Here is a 25,712-nt window from a genome sequence, read left to right as displayed (position 1 = left end):
CGTCTGCATCTGGAGGCTGGAGGAAGCTCATGGCTCTGCTCCCGCCTCTGCACACTGATCCTGGAGGCAGGTGAGGGGAAGCTACGTTGGGCGCTGGGCAGTGTGGGAGCTGTCCTCCTGCCGGGGCCGCCTCTCCCTCCCTCTCCACACTGGTGTCCGGGTCCCCGGGGGGGGGGGGGCGGTACTAGAGGGCTGCCGTGGGGCCACCAGTGCCCCAGAAGATGCCGTGGAAGAGGGGGCTCTGGGGGGAGCTGCTGCAGAGTTTGAAGTAGGCGCTGGGATAAGGTGCACAGCAGTAGCTGATCTCTGTTACCAGTTACCCGAGAGCGAGAAGAACCGTATTCCATCAAGACTGCAGGTCGTACCAAGAGCATAACGGGTGAGCAGCTCTGGGTGCGTGAGGTCATGGAACCCCGACTGATGTTGCGTGTTTGGGTCCTGGGGGAATCAAGGGGAGATCTCATTGCTGATCCCTGTGGGTCAGATGCTCGCTCTGGCTTGAAAGCCAGAACAGGACGCGCAGACAGAGGGGGTGGGTAAGGAAGAACTTTTTGAGCGGAAATCCGCATCCAAACAAGGGCTGGTGTCAGGTTGGGTCGGTCCCATGGTATGATGATTTTGAGTTGTTTTTAGGGTGGTTTTGATCATTAAGACGTAGCAGGAGCCTCGGAATCCGTCTTATTGTCCCCCTGCGGGATTGTCAGGTCTCCAGATGCATGCCTGTGTCAGTGGGTTCCCTGGTGTCGGGTGACACGCATGTTCTCTGGTGGCCCCAGTGACCGTCTTCTCATGGGCAGCCGGCTCTGTGACCCAGATGCCCGAGGACCCCCGGCTCCTGTTCTGTGTCCGCCCCAGAGACCAGAAGCACCAGGCTTGGGTGGGAACGTGGTAGCCGCTGCCAGCGGGCCTGGCCTCGGGTGTGCACGCGCTGCTTTCCTCTGTGTCTCGGATGCCCTTCTGCTTTCTCTTGCGGGGTGGCGCGTGTGTTTTTAGCAGTTGGGGTTCTAGCGTCTTGGCCACTGAATCAGCCAGAAGCCTGATCGGCCACTAGGAGCACATCATTCACTTGGCCTTTTCAGACCTTGGAATCCAAACCACTTAGTGTTTTCAGGACGGGGGATGGGGGTTTCCAAGAGGAGACGGCACGCAGATGTCGGGGTGACGTGGTCAGAGGAGTGAGTGCACAGGCCGCAAAGGAGTCCAGCCCTGCGGTCGGCGTGAGTATAGTGGAAAGACAGAAGAGGCTGTCCAGATTCGGGCTTTGAGTGGCGACTGCTTCCCTCCCTCAGGAGGGTGTTTGGATGTTAGAAAACATTATGTTTTGTTGTCATGAAAGCCACATGTTTCTGGTTTCAGAACAGAGAGACAGTTCTGGCTCTGGAGCATGTACCCCGGGGCAGAGCCCAAGCCAGTGTGGGTTAGTATAGGGTGTGCGTGGCAAGTGCCTTGTGCTAGGACAGTTAGCAGCTGTTTGGAGGAAGAGTGCCATTAGGGTCTCCCACTTCATTGCATGCCACAGTGGACGGAAGTGTTTGTCTCCCCCAACCCCCGCTCACAGGCGGAGGTCCAGTCCTGAAGCCCGCCCACTGCGTCTCAGTGTTATGTGCAGAAATAGAGTTGTTGCAGCCCTCATTACTTTAGAGGAGGTCACACTGGGGGAGAGTGGCCAATCCAGGATAACCGGTGTCCTTATACAGAGGGAGAATTGGGGGCTGCTTGGGTGGCTGTTGGCTAAGCTTCCAACTTTCGGTTTCGGCTCAGGTTGTGGTCTCAGGGTTGTAGGCTCAAGCTCCGTGTCGGGCTCAGTGCCGAGTGGGGAGTCTGCTGGAGGCTCTCTCGCGCACCCTCTGCCCCTCCCCCGCCTGTTGGTGCACACATGCTCTCTCTAAAATGAGTGAATCTTATTTTTCTAAACAAGAAAAGTAATGTCATAAGTTAAATATTAAGCTGTGGAACAGCTGCAAAAGAATATCTGGAATACTTATCTTTGCATTATCCTAAATAACGAGCTGCTAAGAATCAGTAAGAAAAAGGTACATCTCCTCTCTCTCTTCCTCAGTCTCCTTTCTTTCAAAGATTTTCCCCACTCCCAATTCACTCACTACTTCCGAGCAAAAAACAACTCTTCACAGCTTTGCTTCCCTCTTCTGACATCACACCTGGTAACCTTGCCTCGGGTTTAAGAATGAGGAGCTGTTACCAAAGAGAACTCCTCTGTCCACCTGCTTCTGGACCCACCTACCTGCCTTCCTGGCCACGTGGAATTGACCCCACATTCATGGCTAATATCCTGTGTTCACGCCAGCCCCTGTTCATGGCCAGCACCCCTCTCTTGCCTTCACTCCTGCCATCACCCCTTCTCTTGTTCTCCATCATGAGGCTCTCCTTTGTCCCTGGATCACTCCGTCGACATCTAGATAAGTCCCACCCCCCAGGTCTCCCAGGGGGCACCCCCTCTGCTTGCATTGCTGTCCATCCATGACTGAACCGTGGGACTCAGTGTCTTTGCTCTCTCCCCTCAACACTCCCCGTCAGACTTTCAGTTCCGCTGGTTCCCTGAAATGAATCTTTGTATCAAGGACCTGAGACCTACTGCTGGTCACAGCCTCAGTCAGGTTTGGGTAACATCTGTGACAGTGTCTCTGTGGCACATGGCACGGGCTCGCTTCCCCAACTGCGTGTTTCTCCAGCTCCTGTGAGCCCCGCCTTCCCATCGCCTCCTCTCTCTACCCCGTTATCCCCTCTCTCTGTACCACTGTGTGGAGGGCCCGCAGCTGTCTCTACCTCTCGTGCTCTCCAGCAGCCCACTTGCCCTAAGGGACGTCACCCCAGTGCTAGATGACCCCAGGGGCCATCTGGGTGCTCCCACCACTCCACCACTCCATGAGTGGAGCCTGTCCGCTGCTCTGCATCCAAGCCCTCTCCCTCGCACTGCACCCTGGTGGCCACGGTCCCTGTTGGAGCTTCCCAGCCATGTGCACGTGGCTACCCCAGGTGCATGTTCTCCCAGACTCCTGTGTTCAGCACTGACGTGGCTGCTCTATGTGATTGCCTATGAGGCGCTTCATATGCAACGTGTCCAAACTCAGCCTCCGATCCCCACTCAAAACCTTCTCCTTCCACAAGCTCCTGTCCCAGCTGCCCCATGCGATTCCCCGAATTCCTTCCTTCCCCACCTGTCACCTGCCACCAACCACAGCTGGACAGCCTCTCGTGGCTCCTTTGCTGGAACCCAGGTCTGACACGCCTTCCTGCCCTGCACTGTCGCTCAGCAGGTCTCCGGGTTTCCGTCCCCACCCAGCGCCCTTACCCACGCAGCGCTGGAACGACCCTTTTAAAATGGTCCCACGTGACACCTTCGGTGCAGTGACTTTGTATCTCAGGGTAAAAGTTACAGTCCTCCCAGCTGCCTGCAAGGACGCCCTTCCAGTGCCCCCACTGGGCTGTCTCGCTCTCATTCCCGTAGGGGACACCCTGGGTTTTGCTTCTCATGTGTCTGTCTCCCCACTTGAGTGAGGGATCATGGGGTCGGGAGTTCAGTCTAAGCAGCGCATCCCCAGCACCCAGATGCCTGGCGAGCAGAAGGTGCTCAGGGAATATCCACTGTGGATGGTGATGACAGAAACCCACCCTTATCCGGCAGACCTGAAATGTCGGAGGTTTCCACCCATCGAAGGCAGACCTTAAAGTAGCTTTTTGACTATAGGGTACCTGTTAGGGTCCATGCTGCCTACTACGTTTGATTGCCCCTAGAAAGCAAACCTTCTCGCTGTTGTTACTTCAAAAATCCCGCTTTCTGTAGCATCGATCATTTGTATCTGCGTTGCGTGTAACAAATGTGATTGGATTGTGCCCTACCTCCGTAACAAAGATTTCCATCTCGAGGCTGATGGATCCTCAGCAGGTTTTTCTTGATGTTTTCCTGAGGCTCCTGGGATGACTCCTGCCACTAGGAGAGAGAACCTTATGCTAAATGAATGAGCTCCCTTATATTAAAAGGCATAGTTGTTCTTCTGCTCTCCCCATCATCATTTATTTATTTACTTATTTTTAAGATTTTATTTATTTATTTGACAGAGAGAGACAGAGAGGGAACACAAGCAGGGGTAGAGGGAGAGGGAGAAGCAGGCTTCCCACTGAGCAGGGAGCCCTGTGTGGGACTCCATCCCAGGACCCTGGGATCATGACCGAAGCCAAAGGCAGATATTAACGACTAAGCCACCCAGGTGCCCCATCCCGCATCTTTTAAATTCATGGCACTTTATTTTGATGTGTTTATGGTGCCAGGAGTTGCTGGCTTGTGGCCAGGATGGACGAAGGAGACTTGGAACCTGCCTGGCCGGGTGGGAGCCATGCCCATGCCATCCCCCCATGTTCCCAGGATTGGTTGTTGGGTCTTTAGCCTTGCTGATCCAAGAACCGTCCTGTCCCCAGCCTCACTATGAACTGAGGGCATTCAAGGCTCACCTCCCCCAGCAGGTGCTCACGGGGAAGCCTCCCTCCCCCATGGTCCTCCCTTTCCTAGGAAACCGATTCGTTCCGTGGGTGCATGAGCGTGGGCAGATTCCACCCGGAAAGCAGAATTAAAGGTTGGGACTCCATTAGTCCCATGACTTACTACGACATGATCTGTGCCCAGTCAGGGAACAAAAACAAAACAAGCCAGAAATCTCTAACTTCTTAAGTGGCAAAAGTAATTCATGGTCACAATAAAAGCAAAAAGTGAAACTCACATGGTACAAGGTCGCATAGGATAAAAGGTAGGATCGATTTCTCGATTCCCGACCTCATTCTGCACAGATGGGCATTTAAGTGTCTGTCTCGGCTTGAGACCTACGGGCCTCATCACACCCTCCCCCAAAGCCTCTTGCATCTCTGTTACACGAAGGCACCATCATTTATGTAACCAAGCCCCTTGTAATGGTTTGCAACTCACTCTTCGTATAAACAGAGCCAAAATGCACATTCTCATCCTTAGATCTTTGGTCAGTGAGTGGCTGTGTACTTGGGTGGGTAGATCGATGACACAGAGTTGGATCGATGATTGATAAATGATTGAGAGCTGGTAGAGAAGCAGATAGATGGTAGATTCCCAGAAGTGTAATTGCTGTCTCGAAAGATTAACATGTTTATGACTATACATACGTGTATATAAAATTTGTTTTTATAACCATCATCAAAGGGCGAACTGTCCCTTAGAATAATATGCGAGGACACCAGGGCTTGGGCCATTCCTAGTTCAGGTGCAGAGTAATCTGGGTCAGGCGTCCTGTACCACTGGTCCCCCTTGCCAAGTCACTGTCCCCAGTGATGAAGGCGGACTCTCAGGCAGTCCATCATTTGGGCTGGCTGTTTCTTTAGCTTCCAGGAACTCTCAAAGACATCTGGGGGCACAGGGACAGACCTGAAGAGAGAGGTCATTTGCTCTCCTACCCGCCCTGTCTGAGACTTTGACGTCAGAGGGTCGAGTAAGGTTTGCACCTGCCACGTTCTGAAGCTTACTCTTTTTGATGTTTGGTGGAACCTTTTGTTTTTCTGGGTTTAGAAGGGCTGTGGCTGCCTGCAGTGTTCTGGCTTACCTGTCATTCCTGGGGATCCGTGATCGAACGTGAGCAGAGCTAGAAAGCCCTGCTTTGTCCGGCGGGCATGGAGGTACGGCAGGCCGGAAGGGGTCTGTCGTTCTCCGCTAGGGATTTTTGCTTGGAGTGTCGGACTTTTAGTTCTAAACAAGCATCAACCTGGGAAGCTAAGCGGTGCCAGTGAATGTTCTGCTTTCTAAGAGAATTCGTTGCTAACTCTTGGCGATCATCAGTATTTTTGTAATCCTGTAATCCCACCCTAATGGTATGTAAGCGTCCTTTCCCCCAAATAAGGTAGTATAAACTGTGCACAAAGCAGATGTGCCTTGGAGATGAGCTGGGATTTTGAGGGAGATATTGTATCTATGAATAAATTTTCTTGATGGTTGTAATCGACCAAAAATGTAGCCCCTGACAGCAGCCCCCTTTCTGAATCTTCAGGCTCTTGCCTTCTGGGTCGTCGGGACCTGCTGGGAGACTGTGGTCCTTCATGATTTTTCCGCCATTCAGGACTCACATTCTGCTCCCCGGGACTCCCTCTTCTCTGAGCTTTGGTCGGTCTGCACATCTTCCCTCCCCCGCAGCTCTGCCCAGACCCCAGTCAGCCTTTCCCCTAGGTTCCCCTGCCCTGCCCCCGTGTCCCTGCCCTCCTGCCCCATCAAGGTGCCCGCCCAGCTGTCGTGGAGGGGACGCCGTGCCCTTGCCGACAATGGTGCCGCCGCCCCAGAGAGGCTGTTGGCAGCTCCCCAGTCCCAAATTACAGGAACGCCAGCCCTGCTTGCCCTTAGGCTCAGGCAAGACTTTTTCTGAAACCAGAGCACAATAAGTTAGACACGTTGACATCAGATGCTAATAAAGATCACATGTTGGCCTAAAAGTAGACCGCTCCCACTTGAAGAGGTTCTGGTGGTTTCAGGGAGCTGCTTTGGATGGGCAGCCCTGACCTGCACATACAGCACCGGGACGGGGATTGTTGGGAAGGGGTCACGTCACTGCCCTGAGCTCGGGAACCATGTGGCCACCAGCAGAGAGCACAGGCATGGCCCCCTGAGGGTCTGCTCTGTGGGCCTCCCTGGCCAGGTGCACCCACCAGGGGACCGTCTCCAGGGCGGACCTAACAGAGCACCACCTTCCCCACAGGGGACATTTTGCTCAACCAACCCCAGCAATAATCACTTAAATACTCTGTAGCCAAAATACCCCTCAGGACAGAAGCTGAATGGAAAAGGAGTAGGGTTACCCTAAATTTTGTTTCGGAATAAGTTACAACCTATAGAGAAGTTACAGTAACAATACAAAGAACTCTGGTTGATCATGTTCCCCGATTGCTAATTGGTAACGTTTAACACATTTTAAAGCTTTATTTACTTATTTTGGGGGGGTAGGGGCAGAGGAAGAGGGAGAGGGAGAATCTCAAGCAGATTTTCCACTAAGCATGGAGCCCGGCACGGGGCTCGATCCCACAACCTGTGAGATCATGACCTGAGCCAAAACCGAGAGTCAGACGCTTAACCAACTGAGCCCCCCAGGCGCCCCCCAGATCTTTCCAGCTGATCGATGTTGGGCGAGTTACTTCTCTGATCTCAGTGCTTGCGAGTTAGCTTTGTAGACATCAAGTCCTTTACTCCTATCAAGACATCCGTGTCTGTTACCTGACAACAGGGAGCGCAGCACTGAATCCTTAACATCAGCCACACACACAAGTCCACTCTGCAGACCACGTCACCTTTCCTGGATGTCCTTCTGATGTTCTCGATGGCCTTCCTCCTTCCTGGTCCGTGACCGGTCCAGGACGACCATTGGCACTGGGCTGTGTCTCTGTCATGTCCCCAGAACACGCCTCTGTGCCTTGCCTATCCCAGGTCTTCCGTGTCCTCCGTACAGTGACTGAAAGACGCCTGGAGGGTGGGGAGGCCCCGGGGACCCTGTCAGGCTGTATGTGTGACCACAGAGAGGGAGTCTGCGTCCTCCGCTGGGTTCAGCTCAGGTGGCTCCTGACGTGTGCGATCAGCACTGGGGTTGAGGGCTCAGGGCGGAGGTGTCCCCTGCAGGCTTTCCCCTTTGTCATGAGGAAGTACTTCTTGAAGGAAGGTAATTGGAGATGAGGTTCGCTTGCTTTTGTCCCCCAGGCTTCCCCTCGCTGGGTTTACTGTGCATTGATATCCTCAGACGATTCTTGGATCATTCTGCGTTTACTAGGCTGCAGTCTGCTGTGGGAATGTTTGTTCCTTTCCCTTCCCTTTACTTACGTGTGTGTTTGTCTGCGAGGACATGGTATTCTGTCCCGTGGCTCACAGCCATTACTACCGGTGTTCATTGAGAGACTCACACTGCCCCACTGGGGCTTGGACGTGTCCCCGTCTATGTACTCACTTGCTTCCGAGGACAAGACGTCCCGTGCTCTGTGGTCAGGGATATTTGGGACCGACTCGTCCACTGTCTGAGGGCTTGTCCTGTGCCTCGTGGGATGTTTAGTGTCCTGTCCGGCCCCTGCCCACTGGATGCCAGCGACACCCGCACATACACAGCTGTTGTGACAACCAGAATGTCTCCGACGTCACACATCCCTCGGGTGGCAGAATCCAGCCTTGCGGGTCCCGGCCGGGAAGCACTGAGGAAAAGGATATCACTTCCTTTGTTGAATGTTACAGTCAGAAAGATGCGAGTTCAAATTTTCCAACAGATTAGGCAGAAAAAGCCTTATTTTCTTTAGTTCTTGTAACAACTCAAGGCTGTAGGAGTGTTGAGGCTCTTGTCTGTGAAGAATTTGGAACCTCCCCAGAAGTAGACAGAACAGTGAGGTGAACCCCCACGTACCCCTCAGCCTGCTGCAGCCACACTCCATTGACCCCCCCCCCATCTCTTCTGACCAGAATCTCATGTAAAAACATCACTTATTTGTAATCATTTTTCAGTATTTCTGGTTCTGTAAAAGATCACTAGTGGTTTTTTTTTCTTTATTGGAATAGTCATCATTCCTAATTCCTTAATATCATAAAAAATTCAGTAGTCAAATCAACTGCATCTACACCGTGTGTGCACGGTCCTGGTGCCCCTGAAAGACGGCGCTGCCCTGGGAAGGGCTTGGCTACAGGAGCTGCTTCCCACGGAGGCTCCAATCTGGAAGGGTGTACTCAGGCCCGGCCACACCACAGGCCCCAGCTCTGTGTTCACGCTGCACAGGTGCCTGCCCACCCTGAGCTGGTCACCAGGCCTCCTAGAGGTCACATGTTGGTCACCCCGCTGTCCCCACCCACTTCATGATGGACAGGTTGTGGGGGGGCTTCTGTTGTTAGACACCATCACTGCCTTCCTCCCCGAGGGCTCCAGCTTCTCCAGGGCTTCTTTCAATGCAAACAAATTCCTGATTGCTGGGATTCCAACCACTTAAGCTTGAGATAAAGTTTTTGGGACAGAAGTTCAGGATGAGCTCTTTCTGTGCAAATGCTCTCTCTGTGGGGGGGGGGGGGCTGTGGCTTGGTACAGCGGGGTGAGCCAGGCCCGAGGTGCCCCCCCAGAAGGATCTGTCTGGAATGATTATTTATTGAGTCTGTGCCCCGTACACGAGGGGATTATATGCAGCCCCCCATGTGACAGCCGGTGTAAGCCTGTGTGACAGTCCCCCTACCGTGGCAGTGAGGGTGTTTAGGGTCAGAAGTGGGGAGACTCATGCAGCAGTGGGAGGGGAGTCCGAATCCGGGACTGGTGGGTTCTAAAGTCCGTGCTCTCACTGTGGAGCCAGAAATCCTCTACCCGATTGATGCTTCTAGACTGTGTGGGGGGTGGGCGCTGGGGGAAGCTGGGATTCCCGGAGAGAACCAGTTTCTTAAGTGGAAGGCTGAGGACTTGCTCATGGTTCCATCCTGTTCCTTAACACATCCGGTTTTAGGAAATAGCATCGTACCAAACACACGGTCAGTCATCTCTGCTGTTGGGCATGTTTCTCTTACTAGAGATGGATTTTAAGAAACCTTGATGTCTGGGCGCCTGGGTGATTAAGCCTCCGAGTCTTAGATCCCAGGATGGTGAGATTGAGCCCCGCTTCGGGCTTTGCACTCAGCACGGAGTCTCCTTGAGATTCTCTATCCCTCTCCCTCTGCCCCTCCCCTGTGCATGCTTGCTCAGGCTCTCTCTCTCTCTAAAATAAAAATAAATAAATCTTAAAAAAAAATAAATAAAGCTTGACGTCTAGCGGTGTATCCTGGGAAAATAGACACACACACACACTGAGACTCCTCAACGAAGATGAGTCAGGCAGCTCTGCCGGTGAGCATGAAAGACTGGAAACCGTCCACATGGACAGCACCGTGGTCCACACGGCCACGTGGACAGACCCCTCGCAGGCGCAGAGACATCAAAGAAGTGTCGTGCCCAGGAGATATTTACAACGTAACCTGAGTCTGCACCAGCCTGATTGCAAAACCGTCTGTCCTGTGATCCTAACTCTGTCAGTGTGTCTATTTATAAACACGTGTGCAGAAGAATACTAGAAGGGCACACTTGGAGTGTTAACCAAGAGGGGAATTGTCGGCGATTCTCGGTTTCTTCCCTTTTGTCCCTTACTGTTGTCAAGTGTTACAATGAAAACTTATTTTTATAATGAAAAAAACTAGTATCTCTGTGTGTGTGTGTGTGTGTGTGTGTGTGTGTACATGTCAGGAATTTCTAATTTATGCCCCCCTCCACTCTCAACACGTCCCAGGAGGGGCTGGCATTGTCCTTTCGCACAGGAAAGTGGGTTTCCCCTGTTCGGCTCCACCCTGAACAGAGTCCTCCTCCGTTTGAGAGCTACGGGAACCACCGGTCACCACGCCTGGATGCATGCTTGCTGGTCCTCGTAGTGCCGGACACGGGCAGCACCTGTCACCACTGCGGGGCCCTCTGTCGGGTCTTGTGTCCCCACCGTGTGCTTCCACTTGCCTGAGCCCCTGATTCCTGGTCCTGGAAACTTGAGGGGAGCCCTGCAGACAAGAAGGCCTGGTACAGGGCGGAGGGAAGGTGTGAAGAGTCACCAGCAAATCATCGCGGCAGAGTGGAAGGGGCCGCGCTTTCCAGCGGGGGCCTTGCTGGATTTTTTCCTGAATACAAAGAAAACCAAATGTGGCAGAATGTGCTACAAGTGAGGCTTCCCCAGGACCCTCAGGGAACTGCGGAGCAGGTGGGCGGGGCAGAGCAAGAATGAGGAGGGAGCCGTGGCCCTGCTCCCCTAGGAGCTCCAGGAAGGGGGACAGGAAGCGGACGTGCCCTTGACAACAGCAGTGCGCCCTCTTGATCGGTGGGGGCCCAGGTAGGAACCCTTGGATGCAGGTGGCAGACCGATGGGTGCCACCGCTGTACACACGGGGAAACTGAGGCCCAGCTTCGCTCAGCTCCAAACACTTGGAATCCCTTTGCTGTCTACAGTCCACAGAAGGAGGATTACATCTTTTCTAAAATAGCTTCTATTCAAGTTTTCGACAAAATAATACCACTTTATCGATACTGCCTTTGTCAAAGTCACAGGCTACACATACCTCTTCGGGGAAAAAAAGTACAGAGGAGCAAGTCAAAATTGCATCTCCCAAATGGTCTGTCTGGTTTGAAACAGAGCCATGAAGGCGGGCCACCCGGTGCCTTCAGTCTCGTCACCCGCCTCTTGGGCTGAGAGCCGTTCAAGGAAGGGAGTCCGCTGGGGGACCCTGAAATGTGTGGTTAACTTTCAAGAACTATTCGATGAATTATATTATTTTTTTAAATGTTACTTATTTATTTGAGAGAGAGAGAACAGACTCCCCGCTGAGCAGGGAGCCCGATGCGGGGCTTCATCCTGCGACCCTGGGATCGTGACCTGAGCCAAAGGCAGACACTTTACCAACTGAGCCCCCTAGGAGCCCCTCAGTGAGGTATTTTTTTGTTGTTGTTGTTTTTTGGGTTTTTTTTTTTTTTTTTTGGATTTTAACTCCTTTAGAAAGGATTTACAAGAACTGAAAATACGTTTTCTTTGAAACTTGGACATCAGCAGTTTATAACGCAGATTTCTTTTTCTTTTTTTTTTTTTAAAGATTTTATTTATTTGACAGATAGAGATCACAAGTAGGCAGAGAGGCAGGCAGAGAGAGAGAGGAGGAAGCAGGCTCCCAGCCAAGCAGAGAGCCCAATGTGGGGCTCGATCCCAGGACCCTGGGATCATGACCTGAGCCAAAGGCAGAGGCTTTAACCCACTGAGCCACCCAGGCGCCCCATCGCAGATTTCTTTTAAAGTGAGTTTGCCTTGGCTGAATTGAACAGGACCGTCACTCACATTCCTATTACCTTGAACCGAGCCATGTAATGACGTGGGGCAGTTTCAGTTATCCTGCTTTAGGTCTGAAAGTAGAACCATTAATTTAGAACAGAACTGGAAAAACATGTTAGATTTCCATTATTTTTCATGAAAATTCATCTAGTCTAACCCTCCCCAGTCTGAACTGAATTAAATTTCCCCCAGACTTACTACAAATGCCCCATCAGGGGGCTTCGAGCACACCGGAATCAGAAGCCTTCTCGGATTGCTCCTAGGAAGCCATGGATCCCTCGTGGCACGAAGGATTGTCCGGAGTTGGGGATTGTCATGCCAGCAAAGAAGTAAACCAGAGCAGACGCCCTGGGTTCAGGTCCAGGCTCCAGCAGTTTCCATCTGCTGGATGGTGGGCCAGCCCTTCTGTGTTACTAAGACTCGGGTCCCTCATCTCGTTGGGGGACAGTGACAGCTGTCTTGCAGGGCATTCACGTTGGGCCCCAGCATGGCTGCTGCGGTTTTCAGAGGAAGAGCCCCCCACCTGCCTGGGCAGAGGTGTGGCCCCTGGCGCCATCCACCTGCCTGGACACGGCTGACTTTCCTGCTTTCCTCCTTGTCACCCCAGCCGGGATGGGTACCATCAGCACATCCCACTTCCTGTCCCTGGCATCCGTGGATTACAGCCTGACTTCTCCATAAGTGTTGACCCGCACCCCCCAGTGTTTACAAGAAAGTTTCTGAAAACCTCAGTTTATGTCCTTAACCTTGGGAAATGTGCTGAAAGCAGACCTGGGAGAGCTCCGAGCTCAGAAGGGTTGATCGAAGGTAAAGAAGGAAGAGCCAGCTGGCCGGGGAGTTCCTGGCTCAGAGCCCTCCCCTCCCTACTCTCTTGGCTTCTAGGCCAGCGTTTGGGCCCCCCTTCAGCCCTGCTCAGTCCATGCATCCTGGGGGTGCTGACCTTCAGGGTCGTGCTGCACTGTGGGAAGCACTGGGGGCGAAGATCTGGAAGTACCCCACTTTCTATCTTCGCACGGTGGTCTGGGCCAGAGTGAAGGGCTTCTCCACCCAGTAGGCGGTTCTGAGCCTGTAAGTCAGCAAGGTGTGCCCCGTGCATGACATGGGAGCGAGCTGGACAGCAAGGAGGTAACCCCCATGGCCAACCTGCCGGGGACCCAGGACCAGAAGCCACACTCCCCAGAGTTCAGATCGGGGCCACGGGGATGACGTCACTTCCATCCTGGTGGTTCTCAAACTCCTTCCTTTTGGTGTGCTGCTCTCTCTGTGCCGGGAGCGCATAAAAAGTGACAGCAGGGCTCCAAGGACGCTGGAATGTTCTATTACCACTGCAGGCATTTTATCACAGGCGGCAGAGCCCCGTGGGCAGGGGCTGGGCAGCCTGACGGAGCATCCCTGCCAGCCTCACCTCTGCAGAGAAGCATCTCCTGCTATTGATGGGATTACGTTCTCTGCAACAGTACCATTTTACTTTTGAAAGCAGTGATTTGCTTAGGGTTTTTTTTTTTTTTTTTTCAACAGAAAAGAGGAAAGTGAGGATTCAGGGGTTGGTGTTTCCCACTAAATTGTTCGCACTGCATCTTACTGGTCAGGAGTCTTCTGTTCCCAGATTTGCAGATCTGAATCAGGGTCCAGGGGGGGCCCTTCCCTGCTGTCTACAGCCCACAGACGGAGGCTGCTTCATTCCTCACAAGCACACCCCGAGGGGGAGGCATAGGGGGCCAAGACCTTTCTAATGGAGGCTCTCCTTAGCCTGAGCTGGGCCTGCCCTGTGAGGTCAGTGCTACTCACAGACTCCCCATTTCACAGATGAGAGACTGAGGCACGGGCCCACGGTGCCAGGTTCCTGCAGCTAGTTCTCGCTGAAGCCAGACTGCGGCCCAGTCTGATTCGAGAGCCTCCCCGCCCCCGCTTTGCCGAGGGAGGCTATCAGTGGTGCTTAAACATCCTCAGAGCAAACACCGTGCTTCCCACCTGTGGTGGACCCCCCGAGCAGTGCTCACGGCCCAGAGGGGAAAGTGAGTCTCAGCTAGTATGGAGCCTGCGTGAGGCTGTAGAGGCTGGCACTGCGGGACTGCGCTCCGAGTTCACCCCCGTCCGGGTGTGGGCCAGATCCATGCGTTTCCTTTACAGTCTGAACCCCGCCCGGGAGACCACAGCCCACGGGAGGAATCTCCCCCTGGCTGAGCTGTGAGCTGCGCGGGGCAGAGACCCAGACCTGTGCCCCGGACTGAGATCTCGCATCCTTATTTGCTTCCAGAATGAGCCCCAGCACTGCCCAGGTGGTGCCTGACAAGGCACCTCATGGTGCTGGATGTCCCTTCAGCGGCTGGTCTCCGGAGGCACGGTGGAAGGTGGCCCCCCGTTACCGAGCATTTGTCTTTTGTGCCTCAGTAATCACTGACATCCTCTCCTGTGTGGTCCAAACACATCTCACCCCCACCCCCCTGAGACTGTTGCTATGTGTAGTGACTTCTTGCCTTTCTGTCATGGGGGGTTTGTCCCGTCGCTGGCCAACAGCTCTGCTGTGTGTGGGAGGGGGATGGGGCAGAGCAGCCAGCGTGGGCTGCAAAGTCCTGTCCCTGGGGCACCGTCTGTGTCTGCCCCTGCCCCGGGCCCGCCAGCCTGGCCTGCTCCGGGAATCCAAAAGCCGTGGACTTGGCCTGATGACAAAGTACATCTTAGCTTTCAATACTGAAGACTATATATAGATCTCCGGCGGGGGCGGCTGCGAGCGGCAGGGAGGGGAAGGGCCAGTTTAAAGAAAAATGCATTCGGGCTGGTAAGGAGGTTCAGTAGGGGGCCAGACCTGATTTGGGGGAGGGAAATTGATAAACAGACTTCAGCGTGATCAAACTGTTCTAGAGAGGCTGACCGTGACCGTGGTTGTCATCCCAGAGCAACTCCCCAACACTGAGCGTAGAGAATGCTCAGGAGCTCGCCGGGCTTGGCAGAGGACAGGGCAGACAGTATTCTAAGGAATTATCTGGACCCATTTGTAGTTTCTAAATCCGTTTTTCTTTCGTGTCACTGTGTGTGTTCATTTAAATTTCGACCTTCAGACAAAAGACCTTTCTTCGTTGTTTAAATGTCACTTTTACGGACTGCCGCGCGTCAGCTGTATTTGAATATTTGATTTGTTTTGTGGAAGTGTAACTTCTGTCCAGTGAAATGTGTGCTACGGGAAAGAGATGAGTAGGTTTCTATAAAAACGCACATGAGCTGCAGGCTCGTCCCTCAGCCCTGATTGGCTCCCGGGGGATTGTCACAGTGTGGCCCGGCAGACGTGGTGACCTGCCCCTGGGGAGCTGTGCCTCCCGGCTGACCCTGCCTCCCCTCCAGGGAGGACAGTCCTTATAGGACTGGATGATCCCCATTCCTGCTCCTTCGTTCACTACCTTGCAACAGGGACTTGACCCCACAGCTCACGCTGTCCTGCCAGCCAGTTTGCACCTGGGAAAAGGGACAGAGAGGGAGAGAGAGCTGAGGCCACTTGGGCAGGACCAGGTGACATTCAGAGGCCACGGGAGCTCCCACTCCGCCGCAGACACAGACTCCTGAGGGACTTGGCAGACAGGCCTGGATTCAGAGAACACCCGGGCTCTGGGTGCCCTGCATTTCCATTTCGCTGTCCTGGGAGCAGAAGAGTGGGGCTCTTTCCGGCCTGTCGGCCTGAGGGTCCCACCCCCACCTCACCTGTACTGGCGTGGGGACCCCGTGGGGGGCCGCTTGCATCAGACCCAGGGAAGGAGCTGATTGGCCTGCCCTGCGTGGATTGACTCACCACCTAGCAGACCCAGCCTGAGTCAGAAGCAGCCCCCCACCCCCGGCAGCTTCCCCGCCTGTCCAGAGACTGCCCATCCTGCCCGCCTGGCTCCCCGCACCTCTGCACAATCCACTGCTGGTGGGGCCCCGCCCACAGGGGGACAGTGGAAAAGCCGGGGACAAACTCCATTTCAGGACACCGTCTCCGTTTAAAATGCCATCTTGTTCCTCTGACTGCTTTTTCCATGCTGTTGAGGTAAGGTGGTTTGGTTCGTTTTGGTTGAAAGCACCCTGTGTCCCCCCAGAGGCTGCACCCCTGTTCCTGTCACTTGGTCGCTGGGGCAGTGGACATTGCTGGTCCCGGGGATTTCTGCTTGACTGTCCCTTTGCCTGGGAGCATGTCATTCATGGTGGCTTTGCACGGTACCAGGGAGCTGAAGCTGTGTCATGTTGTTGGGGGAAGGGAGCCAAAGAATTTTGTGACTATGCTCCTGCCCTGCCCTGTCTTCTCAGTATTTTAAAGTTCAGCAGATTCATACTATTCGTGTTGACTCTCCCTGGGCCTTGGTGAGCCAAGCGGCATGCAGACTGATTGGGCGCCAGCTGTATGCAGGCAGACCCTGGGAACGGGCAGCAGGTGGACTCATCAGAAGTTAGGATTTGGGCTGCTCCGCTTGTCTGTGCAGTTGGTTCCGCCCTGAACTGTTCGGCCCGGAGACCCCGGGCAGTATCTGACACGTGTCCTGATGCTTCCCAAGACAGGTGGCTGGGAAGCAGCTCGTACGCTCTGGCCTGGCCGTGTGCCCTGTCTTCCCCGAGGTGTCCTGGCATTTCAAGAACTTCCTGCTGTAACCCTGCGTGCCCCACTGCAGCTGGGCGGCGGCGGGGGGCCCGGGCGACAGGTGGCCTTGCTGCTTGCAAGGACGTCCGACCCGGGTTGGAACGCCGCAGTCCTACCTTTCCTGTTCAGTCTCGATTCGGGGTTTATTCCTCGAAAACCCCAGTTGCTCATCTGTCCGCGGGCCCTTTGTATGTTGCAGGATGTGAGGATCTTCAGTGAGGACGGGACGAGCAGAGTGGTCGAGATCCCAGCAGACATGACGGCCCGGGACCTGTGCCAGCTGCTAGTTTACAGAAGTCACTGTGTGGATGACAACAGCTGGACGCTCGTGGAGCACCACCCGCACCTGGGACTAGGTAGGGAGCACTGGGGGACCTGGTGCGTGGCCAGGCAGACAGCTGTGTCCCCACGGGGTCCCTGCCTGGACAGCGAGACATCTGTGTGCCATCCCCATTTCACTGCACCCTGTTTCTCCTGACCCTTCTCCTGCGTCCCTCCCAGCCCTCTCCCAGCTATTGCTCCCAGAATCTTGCTTCTGGGAGGATGGCAGCGGCCGTTCCCGAGGTCGCGCACACAGCAGGAAGGTTCCCTCTGTGACTTGACTGGAGAACCGGCTGTGGCAGGTGCTCGGAATTTGCTGCACCGGTGTGGGCTGGGGGGAGCATCGTCCCCGTGTCCCTGTGCCCACAACAGCTCGTCCCTCTCCTGGGAGTGGGGTGCCGTGGAGACGGCCTGCAGAAGTTGCAGGGTGTAGCCCTGGCCTGGTTCACAGTGTTCGCACAAGTTGCACACACGCGTGTGTGTCTCGTGTGAGAGCAAGAGATTATTTTGAAATAGGTGCTGTTTGTAGAATTTATTGAGGTTTTGTGAGGTTTCTTGCTCAGGTGGTCTTTTTCAGGTCTGGAAGCTTTTCAGACTTCTGTTTAAATTCTTACCAGATAATGGCTGGAGCTTACAAAATCATAGGCACACACCTAAAACCAGAGTTTTCTCCCAATCAGCAACTGTATCTGCCCCACGTGCTGCAGGAGAGACTGTGCAGGTCACAGGGTTCTTCCCGTGGTTCTGAACTTTCCTCCTGAACCTTTCTGGAAGGTGAATGGATCAAATTTAAACTTCCAGGTCTGGAATATTCATGTAATGAAATAGTGTTCTTTAGAATGTTGTTATACAGTCTAAGCCTGAACAGTGCTGTGTAAATTTGAGTTGGCATTGTTTTTTTTTTTTCTTAAAGATTTTATTTATTTCTTTGTCAGAGAGAGAGAGAGAGAGAGAGCATGCACAAGCAGGCTCCTGGCTGAGCAGGGAGCCCGAGGCAGGACTCGATCCCAGGACCCCGGGATCATGACCTGAGCTGAAGGCAGACGCTTCACTGACTGAGCCCCAGGGCCCCCTGCGTTGGTGTTGTTCCAAGTCCCCGTGTTCTGGCTCCCCGTGCCGTCAGATGCAGCGTGCAGCTCACGGTTAGCCTTAAGAACACTTTCTCCCTTTCCTGTTTTGTCCCATCTCCAGGGCACCTGCAGGCCAGTGGAAAGTTCCCCCATCATCTAGCAGCCTTCTTGCACCAGGTGCGTTCACTGGTGCCACCTGCAGGAACAGGTGTCAAGCTCCCTTGTCAAGCTCCAGTTTGGGGCAACCATGAAGGGACCCTACGTTGGTCTGTTGGGGCCGCCAGCAGCATCTGCTGATGCCAAGTAACTGTAAATTAAACAACAGTGTTGGAGCCCTATAGCGTGTATGGACACGTACACAGGCCACACATGAGTATATACACATGTATACCAACGTGTGTCCGTGCACACACACACAGAACGAACTTTAAAAACACAGCTGTGGACTTGGACCCCAATATGAATATTCCCGAAAGCCACTCAAAAGTCAGAATACGGTTAATTTGAAAGGAATTGTAGAAAGGCCTTCGGCACGTGTCGCAATACGCAAATATGTCTGTCCACACATACTAAGTCACACATATAAAATGGAGACAGATACACACAAAAAATCAACATACAAAGGCTGTGAGAAATTTTGATTCACATATTTTTTTGTGGTAGCCCTTGATTTCACGACCATCATGCCAGAGATGGAGAATTTAGATACGGTAAAACTTCGGCAATCATCACCCACGTGAAAAAGAATTTATTCTGCAAAACCCAGTAAAGACCTGCACATGCACACAGAGTATTCTTAGGGTACGATTGCTTTCTGTTTATTTCTTATTTGTCTTATTCACAGATGGACTTAACATACTCTAAAGAAGATAATTTTTTTTCTGAGATTTTATTTATTTATTTGAGAGAGAACAAGAGAACTTGAGCAAGGGGGGAGGGGGCAGAGGGAGAGGGGGAAGCAGGCTCCCCACTGAGCAAGGAGCCCTGTGTGGGGCTCCATCCCAGGACCCTGAGATCATGACCTGAGCTGAAGGCAGAGGCTTAACCCAGGCATCCCTAAAGGGGAAAATACTTTCTTATAAAATCAAGTTAAAGTGACAAAAAAGGAAGGGAGAAAGGTAAATGATGGGGAAAAAAAGGCAGAAGAACACGGATCCTGTTTGACAAAAGGAACTCAGTGACATTAATTGCGGGTGCATGATGAGCCCTCACGGGACTCCGCCTCAGCTCCTCTCTGCCAGCAGCTCCAGTGGGGTCGGCAGCAGGGGAGCAGCAGCTCCTAAGGCCTGGGCAGCTTAGGACGTGGAGCTTCTAGAGCTGGTCAGTTCTGCCGTCCCAAAGGTCAGAGCCCCAGAAACCTCCCACGGTCCACAGAGCCTCTGGCCTTCATGCTCCTGTATCTTCTCTATGTGCTCTTTGGTTTGTGATGCAAGCTGCCCTTTTTTAAAAATCAGCCACGTTGCTGTTGAGGCGAAAATCCTGTTCTTTCCCGTGTTCAGTAGCATCTGAGGGTCAGCAGTGGGGACAGCGGACACCCGGGAGCCCTCTGCACGCCACCCTGGGGCAGGCACTGTAGCCGCGGCCATCAGAGAGCCACATGTCAGCACTGAATCCCTGCCATCGGGTATGAGTGCGCTCGCCTGGTGCAGAGTTCTTTAATGGGTGATGTTCTGGGGGTGTCCCTGGGTCCTGGTGCACAGCCAGGCAGAGCCACCCAGCCCCATGTCCCCAGTTACTGATAGCACCCTTTGGAAAGTCGCTTTCTTGGTTGTGCGTTGGAGACGCTCTGGGGACGTGCGTGTCCATGAGGCCTGAGGTTACGGTGCCAGGCACACAGCGCCTCAGATCTGGAAGGCTGGTATGAGACAGATCATTACCCCTTATAATTGGGGCATAAGTGAGCTAATTCCAATGGCACTTTGAGCCCATGTATGGCCTCAGATTTGAGGATTTCGAGGCACAATTATTACCCAGATCTTCACAGGTAAAATATTGGATCCTTAGCAATATTAAACTTTCTCCCAGGCAGGAGTGATGTTCTGTTGGCACTAGCAGAAGACCGAGCATGCATGTATGTGGCCGCAGTTCTCGGTGGCCCCCGTTGGTGGGGGTGGGGGAAGGGAGCAGATGCAGAGGTGCCCCCTGGTGCTTGGTGGGCATTGTCTCTGGCTGGTGGGAATGTTCCTGCTCCCTCTGAACCATGCTGCTGTCACAGCCAGGTCAGTGCCTTTCCTCAGCCCCAGCAGCAGCTCCTGAAGTCCCTTACCACTCGGGGTCGTTGGACAAGTTGGGGCAGAGCCCTTAGTGATGGACGATCTTAGGGGGGCTGGTCTGTGCCTTGTGACTTCCAGCCATGGCGAGCCGTTCCCTGGATGTGATCTGTTCATGAGTCTCATACATCCTGCCTATGGGTGGGGGGTGGGGGGTCCTTGGCCTCGGTCTTTAATGTAGACATCACAGCCTTGAGAACACTGTCCCCGACCGAGGCCACTCAGCGGCCACCAAGTACAGCCAGAGGGACCAGAACAGGGCGGGCATGGTTCTGCCATCTGGCCTGAGCCCGTGCACGGCAAGACTCCTGAGGGTCCACTTCCGCCGGGAGGCCTGCGTGTGGAGGGCACGTCGGGAGAGCTAACAGTCAGCCTGCCACTGTGTTGAGTGGACAAATGATCGTTTTAAGGGATTTTGTGCAGCTGGAACCAGGGGCATGCAGACAGCATCCTGGAGCCCCTGTGGCATTGCAAGTGTCACTACGGGTAAGCTGCATCCCCAGGAGGGCATGGGCACCCCCTCCCAGGCACTGGGTGACCACGAACCCCAGGACGCGTGAGCAGGGGAGTCCGCTGTGCATGGAGCAGTGACGGGAAGACAGCTCCCATAAAGTCCAGGGATTTGGTGAATTCCATAGTTGCGAGAATTAGGTTGCCGCCCTCCAGGAAAAAACCTGAGCTCTCTCTTCGGGCTGTTAACAGCTTTGCATGTGTCCTTGGCTGAGTGAGAAAGGCGTGGCAGTCACCCTCCGGAGGGCTTGGCTGCAGGGACACTGCCATCCGGATGTGCGGACAGGTGTCAAAGGAGAGACAGCATCCATGTTCAGCCCTCGGTGCTCAGAAGGGCCACCGAATGCTGACCTTCCCCATCTCTGTCTCCTTGTCGCTCTGTGCAGCAGGCACTAGAACGCCGTCCTTTCCCCACTGAGGTATTTAGAAGGAACGCCGCTTGTCGGGCATGTCCAGACGTCGGGGTTGTTTTCCGTGGCATCTCCCCCTCGACTGTGTTCATAGTCCCCAGTCCTGCGGAGCCCAGAGCAGCTGTTAGAAGCCTGCTGACAGCCGGAGCTGCTCCCTATGATGGAGGGGGGTAGAGGGGGGCACGGGGGCGGGGCGGCAGGGTGGGAGGCTGAGGCGAGCCCAGGCAGGCGGCTCAGGCTTCTGCCAAGGACTCACGTGTCCGCAGCACAGTTTAAGGCAAAGATCTGCCTTCTCGAGTTGTGTGACCTGTAACCTTTTTGTGTGTGGAGTAGGGTGGTGGCGTAGATGCTGGTTTTAGTGTCAGAAATTTGAGAAAAGACGAATCCCCGTTGAGGAGTGTCTGACTCTTCCATCCGTACAAAAAGTCCCCTGGAACACCCTGATGAAATGTCGCTTTCCGTTGTGATTATAGGAAGTTTACGGATGGTGACGGGATTATTTCATAGACTCACCCAAGGTCGTTTGAAAATACCTGCTTTTAGGGGCGCCCGGGGGGCTCATTCAGTGAAGCGTCTGCCTTGGGCTCAGGTCATGATCCAGGCCCCCCGTCGGCTCCCTTGCTCCCTGGAGAGCCTGCTTCTCCGTCTCCCTCTGCTTGCTGCTCCCCCTGCTGGTGCGCTCTCTGTCTCTGTTAAATAAATAAAATAAAAGCTTTAAAAAAAGAAAGAAAGAAAACGAACCTGGTTTTAGAATCAGAGAGAAAGTGAGAACTGGAGAAAAGGGCTTTGAGCTGATGTCAGTGGCTTTTCGACATCTGGGAAAGCTGGTGCCTGGACATCCATGGCAGACAGGGGTCTCTGGGAAACAGGTCACACACAGTCTTCCTGGGCCCACCGTTGTCCTAGGCTCCTGGCCCTCTGTGGGCTGGAGAAGGGGAGCCCCCTGTGGGTACCTGAGCTCCCGCAGGTGGCCCCTGAGGGACCCAGAGCAGAGGAGCACACCTCTTTCAGGGCACATGGGTTCCCCGCTCCCCTCTGCCTGGCTGCCCTGTGCGCACAGCCTGTGCGCAGCTGTGCCGGGATGTTGCCAGGGTCAGGAGGACTTGGGGAGGGAGGAAGCGGCTGTCCGGGAGCCCTAGGGCCCGTGCCCGTGTACATGTGTGCCCCTCCGAGCTGCTGCCCCGCTGCAGTGGGGCTTCCTCAGGACCCTGTGCAGACAGAACGCTCTGCTTTGGACCGTGGCATCGTCCCGTCCTTGCTAAGGTCCTTGTAGCCCCGCAGGTCTGTTTTACCTTATTTTGCTGGGTAAAAAATTGCAGGTTTGTAAACCAACCATCAGTAGGTTCGGGGTGCTTGACTTTGTCTCTATGACCACAGAAATGTTTTTTCTGACTAAACTTTGGAACAGAGGTCCCTGATTTGTTTTGCACTGGAAACAGTGTTTTAATGAATGCCAACCTGAACGAGTCCCTTCTCTGAAAGTAAAGACAGGGGTCTCGATCGCGCACTCGAGCCGGACACGGCTCCTCCCTTCTGTCGTGGGGACACGCAGGGCAGGGTCAGGTCTCTTGTTGCCGACGGATTCCCTCGCAGCCAGGAGCAGGCAGGGCTGTTGGTGGCTCGTGGCTGGTGCCGGGCGTGGCTCCAGACTTCCTGGCAGTTGTGGGAAGGACATCCCGGGCCTTGGCAAATTTGGGCTTCAAACATGTTTTTACCAAAGAATCCTCTATGTGGCACCAAGGCTCTGGCTGTGGGAATGGAGGAGGGGGCTTTGGAGGACCCGCCCACCGGTCTGAGCCAGGTTTGTGGCATCTCCTTCTCTGCCATCTTGCCATCAGTTCACAGGGCAAGGCTGTGGTGCCTGTGTCCTACCGAACGCTCCATTATCCCCGGTGGTCGGTTTCCTGTTGAGTGGACTTCCGGGAGGGCCGTGACACCATCAAAACAGGTGCCCTGAGTGTCTGCGCTCCTGTGCGTGCCGGGCACGGTGTGTTTTCCTCCTGCTCCAGCAGCGTAATCCAGGCTAGGAGAGCAGCCCAGCGTGCGGATGGTGTGGGCACCAGCCGTCGAGGCCGGCGTTCAGACAGACCGTGGCGTGTCCCCTCCTGTACTCTTACCAGACAGCCTGTCTGTCCATGGAGCTTCCCGACTCGCCGGCTTTGCACTCTCTCTCCCCTCGCCCACCCGCCTTCCAGGGGTCCCTCCAGACACTCCTTGTCTATGGACGTTTTCCCAGTTACTGTAGTCCCTGTTTTTCATGAGAGCGGGAATTCCCTGGTTTCAGGGCAGTGTCATTTGCTGGGAATTAGCACACTCACCGGTGCCAAATGGAGAAGCAGCGTGCAGAAGCAAGGACTGACGTGAATTCCTCCCCTGACCTGTCGCAGGACCCCTTGCGCATTCGGTACTGCAGGACAGAGAGGTGTCGGCATTGTCCATCCTGGTCCGCGTGTTCACTCGCGGCAGGTGAAAAGGAGCGGACCGGCAGCCGGAGGCCGTTGCTGGGGCGAAGGCACCTGGCCGGTTCCGCCTGTGTCTTCTCACACGTGTTTTTCCTCCACAGAGAGGTGCCTGGAAGACCACGAGCTGGTGGTGCAGGTGGAGGGCACCATGGCAAGCGAGAGCAAGTTTTTGTTTAGGAAGAATTACGCCAAATACGAGTTTTTCAAAAATCCTACGGTGAGAGTCTTCTGTCTTTAGGTCCGGGGTTTGGGACTCTTAAACTCTCGGCGTTGATGTTTGGGATCCGTAGCAGCCGCGGATAATGGAAGTGAGATGGATACGGGGGTGGCAGAGGGTTTGAGAACCCGGTCTGCTGTCTCACGAGATATCCTCGCTCAGAACTCGGTCTCCGATGCTTAATTAAATGCCCTTGTGGTGGCCAGACGTGACGAGGGCATTTTACGTGGTCGCAGAAGGAAAGGGGGTTAGCCTCTGAGTGGGGAGAGAGGCAGGGCGGGTTTTCCAGTTACATTGAAATTTCGTGGTTGAATTGGTTCAGCCAAGAACAGATCCATTCAACACTCAGCAGAAGAAAATCTCATTACTCTCTGCAGATAGCCAGTAATACTACGTGGTTTGTGGAAGGAGGAGTTTCCAGGCACATCGGGCTGGATCTTTCTTTCCTATTTCCCTGGGGGGTGGAGAGGGAGGCACATGTCCTGGGACCTGTCAGGATCGGGAGCCTCCTGTGGCTTAGGGGAGGGGGAAGGACGTCATTTTAAACACAGACAGACGTCCATGCGCTTGTACGAATGTTTTGAATGCTAGCGGCCCTGTAAGGCCCTGTAAGGCTTCTTTTCCCCACTTTTAAACTAACCTAATGTATTTGTTTTCACATTTCCTTAGAATTTCTTCCCAGAGCAGATGGTCACTTGGTGTCAGCAGTCCAACGGCGGTCACAACCAGCTTCTGCAGGTACTGGGCACGGACGCGTTTCTGGGTGGACGTCCTCTCAAGTGGCCGTGGCGGCTCCCCAGAAGCTAGACGGGGTTGCCGTCTTCGTACCAGCCCCGGCTCCTGTTGGGGTTTAGAGTAACCAGAAGTGATTGTTGGTTGGGAAATGGGTGCCTAGCCAGGCTCCTTCAAGGCGAAACACTTACCAGCAGGATAAGCTTCCTCCAGGCTAGAAGCAATGTGAGCGGAAGGGTGGGAGAGAGCAGCCGGGGGCCTCATGTTCTCTTCCGGAGCACAGGTCCCAGGCCAGGCTGCCGCCCTGGGGAATCTCCACACAGATCCTGAGCCCCTTACCGGGAAGAGGGCTGCCATAAAAACTTTGAGAAGGTAGCAGAGTGTACGTTAAAACGAGTTTCGTATCTGTCTTCCTTGTCCCTCTGCCTTCTGAAGTCTGTTCGAGAAATTCCGGCCTTTCCCCAGCCCCTCCCCGTGGGGGGCCCCCGGCTGAGCTGCCCACGCTCTCCCAGGGAAGGCGGGAATGGGGACTGTTAGGCTGTGCCCCGAGAAATGTGTCTGTTTACGGCATGCCGCGTGAGAGAACAGACCACTCATGAACGCAGCCAACGTTCTCCAGGCGGCCTCAGGTTAAGAGAAACCACGAAAAATTTCGTTCCTGCAGAATTCTGCCCCCTGTCCTCCTTTGCCGGCTCTCTGGATCACCAAGCCTGTTTTCACCTCCCGAATGGTGAGGGCTTCAGAGCTCCGTTCTGGTGTTTCCCAAAGCCTCCTTGATTCCTACGCCCAGACCCTGACCGCAGCGTTTGTGCCGTGTCCACTGGCCTGTCCACCTGCGGGAGGAGCCGTGTCCCCTCACAGTCCCTTGGAGAGGACCCGACCCTGTCACTGCTTCGGTCGTGTTCCCAGACCTGGCTCTTGACCTCAGTTTCCCAAGGAAGGCGTGCTGCATGTGGGAGGGGTCGGCTGGGACAGCAGCATCACCCAGCTGTTCCTGGAGAGGTGCATCAGCTCTCCTTTCCGTGGCGGGTGACACAGTGGACGTGACGTGCTCAGTCTCCTTCCACACGGCTCCCAGCACTTCCTGTTGCCCTAACTTTTAATGAGGGTGCGTGTTTTATGGGAACCCAGAAGAAAGGGAGGGCCCTTAATCGTATTGTCTCATAGGGGAATCTACAACGTCCCGTTTTTTCGTCAACGTTGGGAAGGTCCATTGGCTCGCATGGGCATGAATGTCCTGCACGCCAATTTACGTGGGGTTTTA

The 25,712-nt window shown here is 54.3% G+C and overlaps 1 protein-coding gene across 7 annotated transcripts in view; it reads left to right on the top strand.

The window, feature by feature from the left end:
* The window catches only part of GRB10 (growth factor receptor bound protein 10), a 174,734-nt gene that overhangs the window by 123,162 nt on the left and 25,860 nt on the right, over nucleotides 1-25,712 (top strand). For all 7 annotated transcript variants that reach the window (XR_006820515.1, XM_046020843.1, XM_046020840.1 and 4 more), the window contains 3 exons: nucleotides 16,656-16,812; nucleotides 23,601-23,716; nucleotides 24,386-24,454. Coding sequence is in view for 6 of the 7 variants with exons in the window: in XM_046020843.1 (XP_045876799.1) it covers nucleotides 16,656-16,812; nucleotides 23,601-23,716; nucleotides 24,386-24,454 (342 nt within the window). In the remaining variant the exon portion in view is untranslated. The remainder of the gene's footprint in view (nucleotides 1-16,655; nucleotides 16,813-23,600; nucleotides 23,717-24,385; nucleotides 24,455-25,712) is intronic.

The sequence above is a fragment of the Meles meles genome, chromosome 10, assembly GCF_922984935.1.
Source record: "Meles meles chromosome 10, mMelMel3.1 paternal haplotype, whole genome shotgun sequence".
NCBI lineage: Eukaryota > Metazoa > Chordata > Mammalia > Carnivora > Mustelidae > Meles > Meles meles.
The sequence above is the reverse complement of the archived record's forward strand: the minus strand, read 5'-3'. Positions and strand labels throughout refer to the sequence as shown.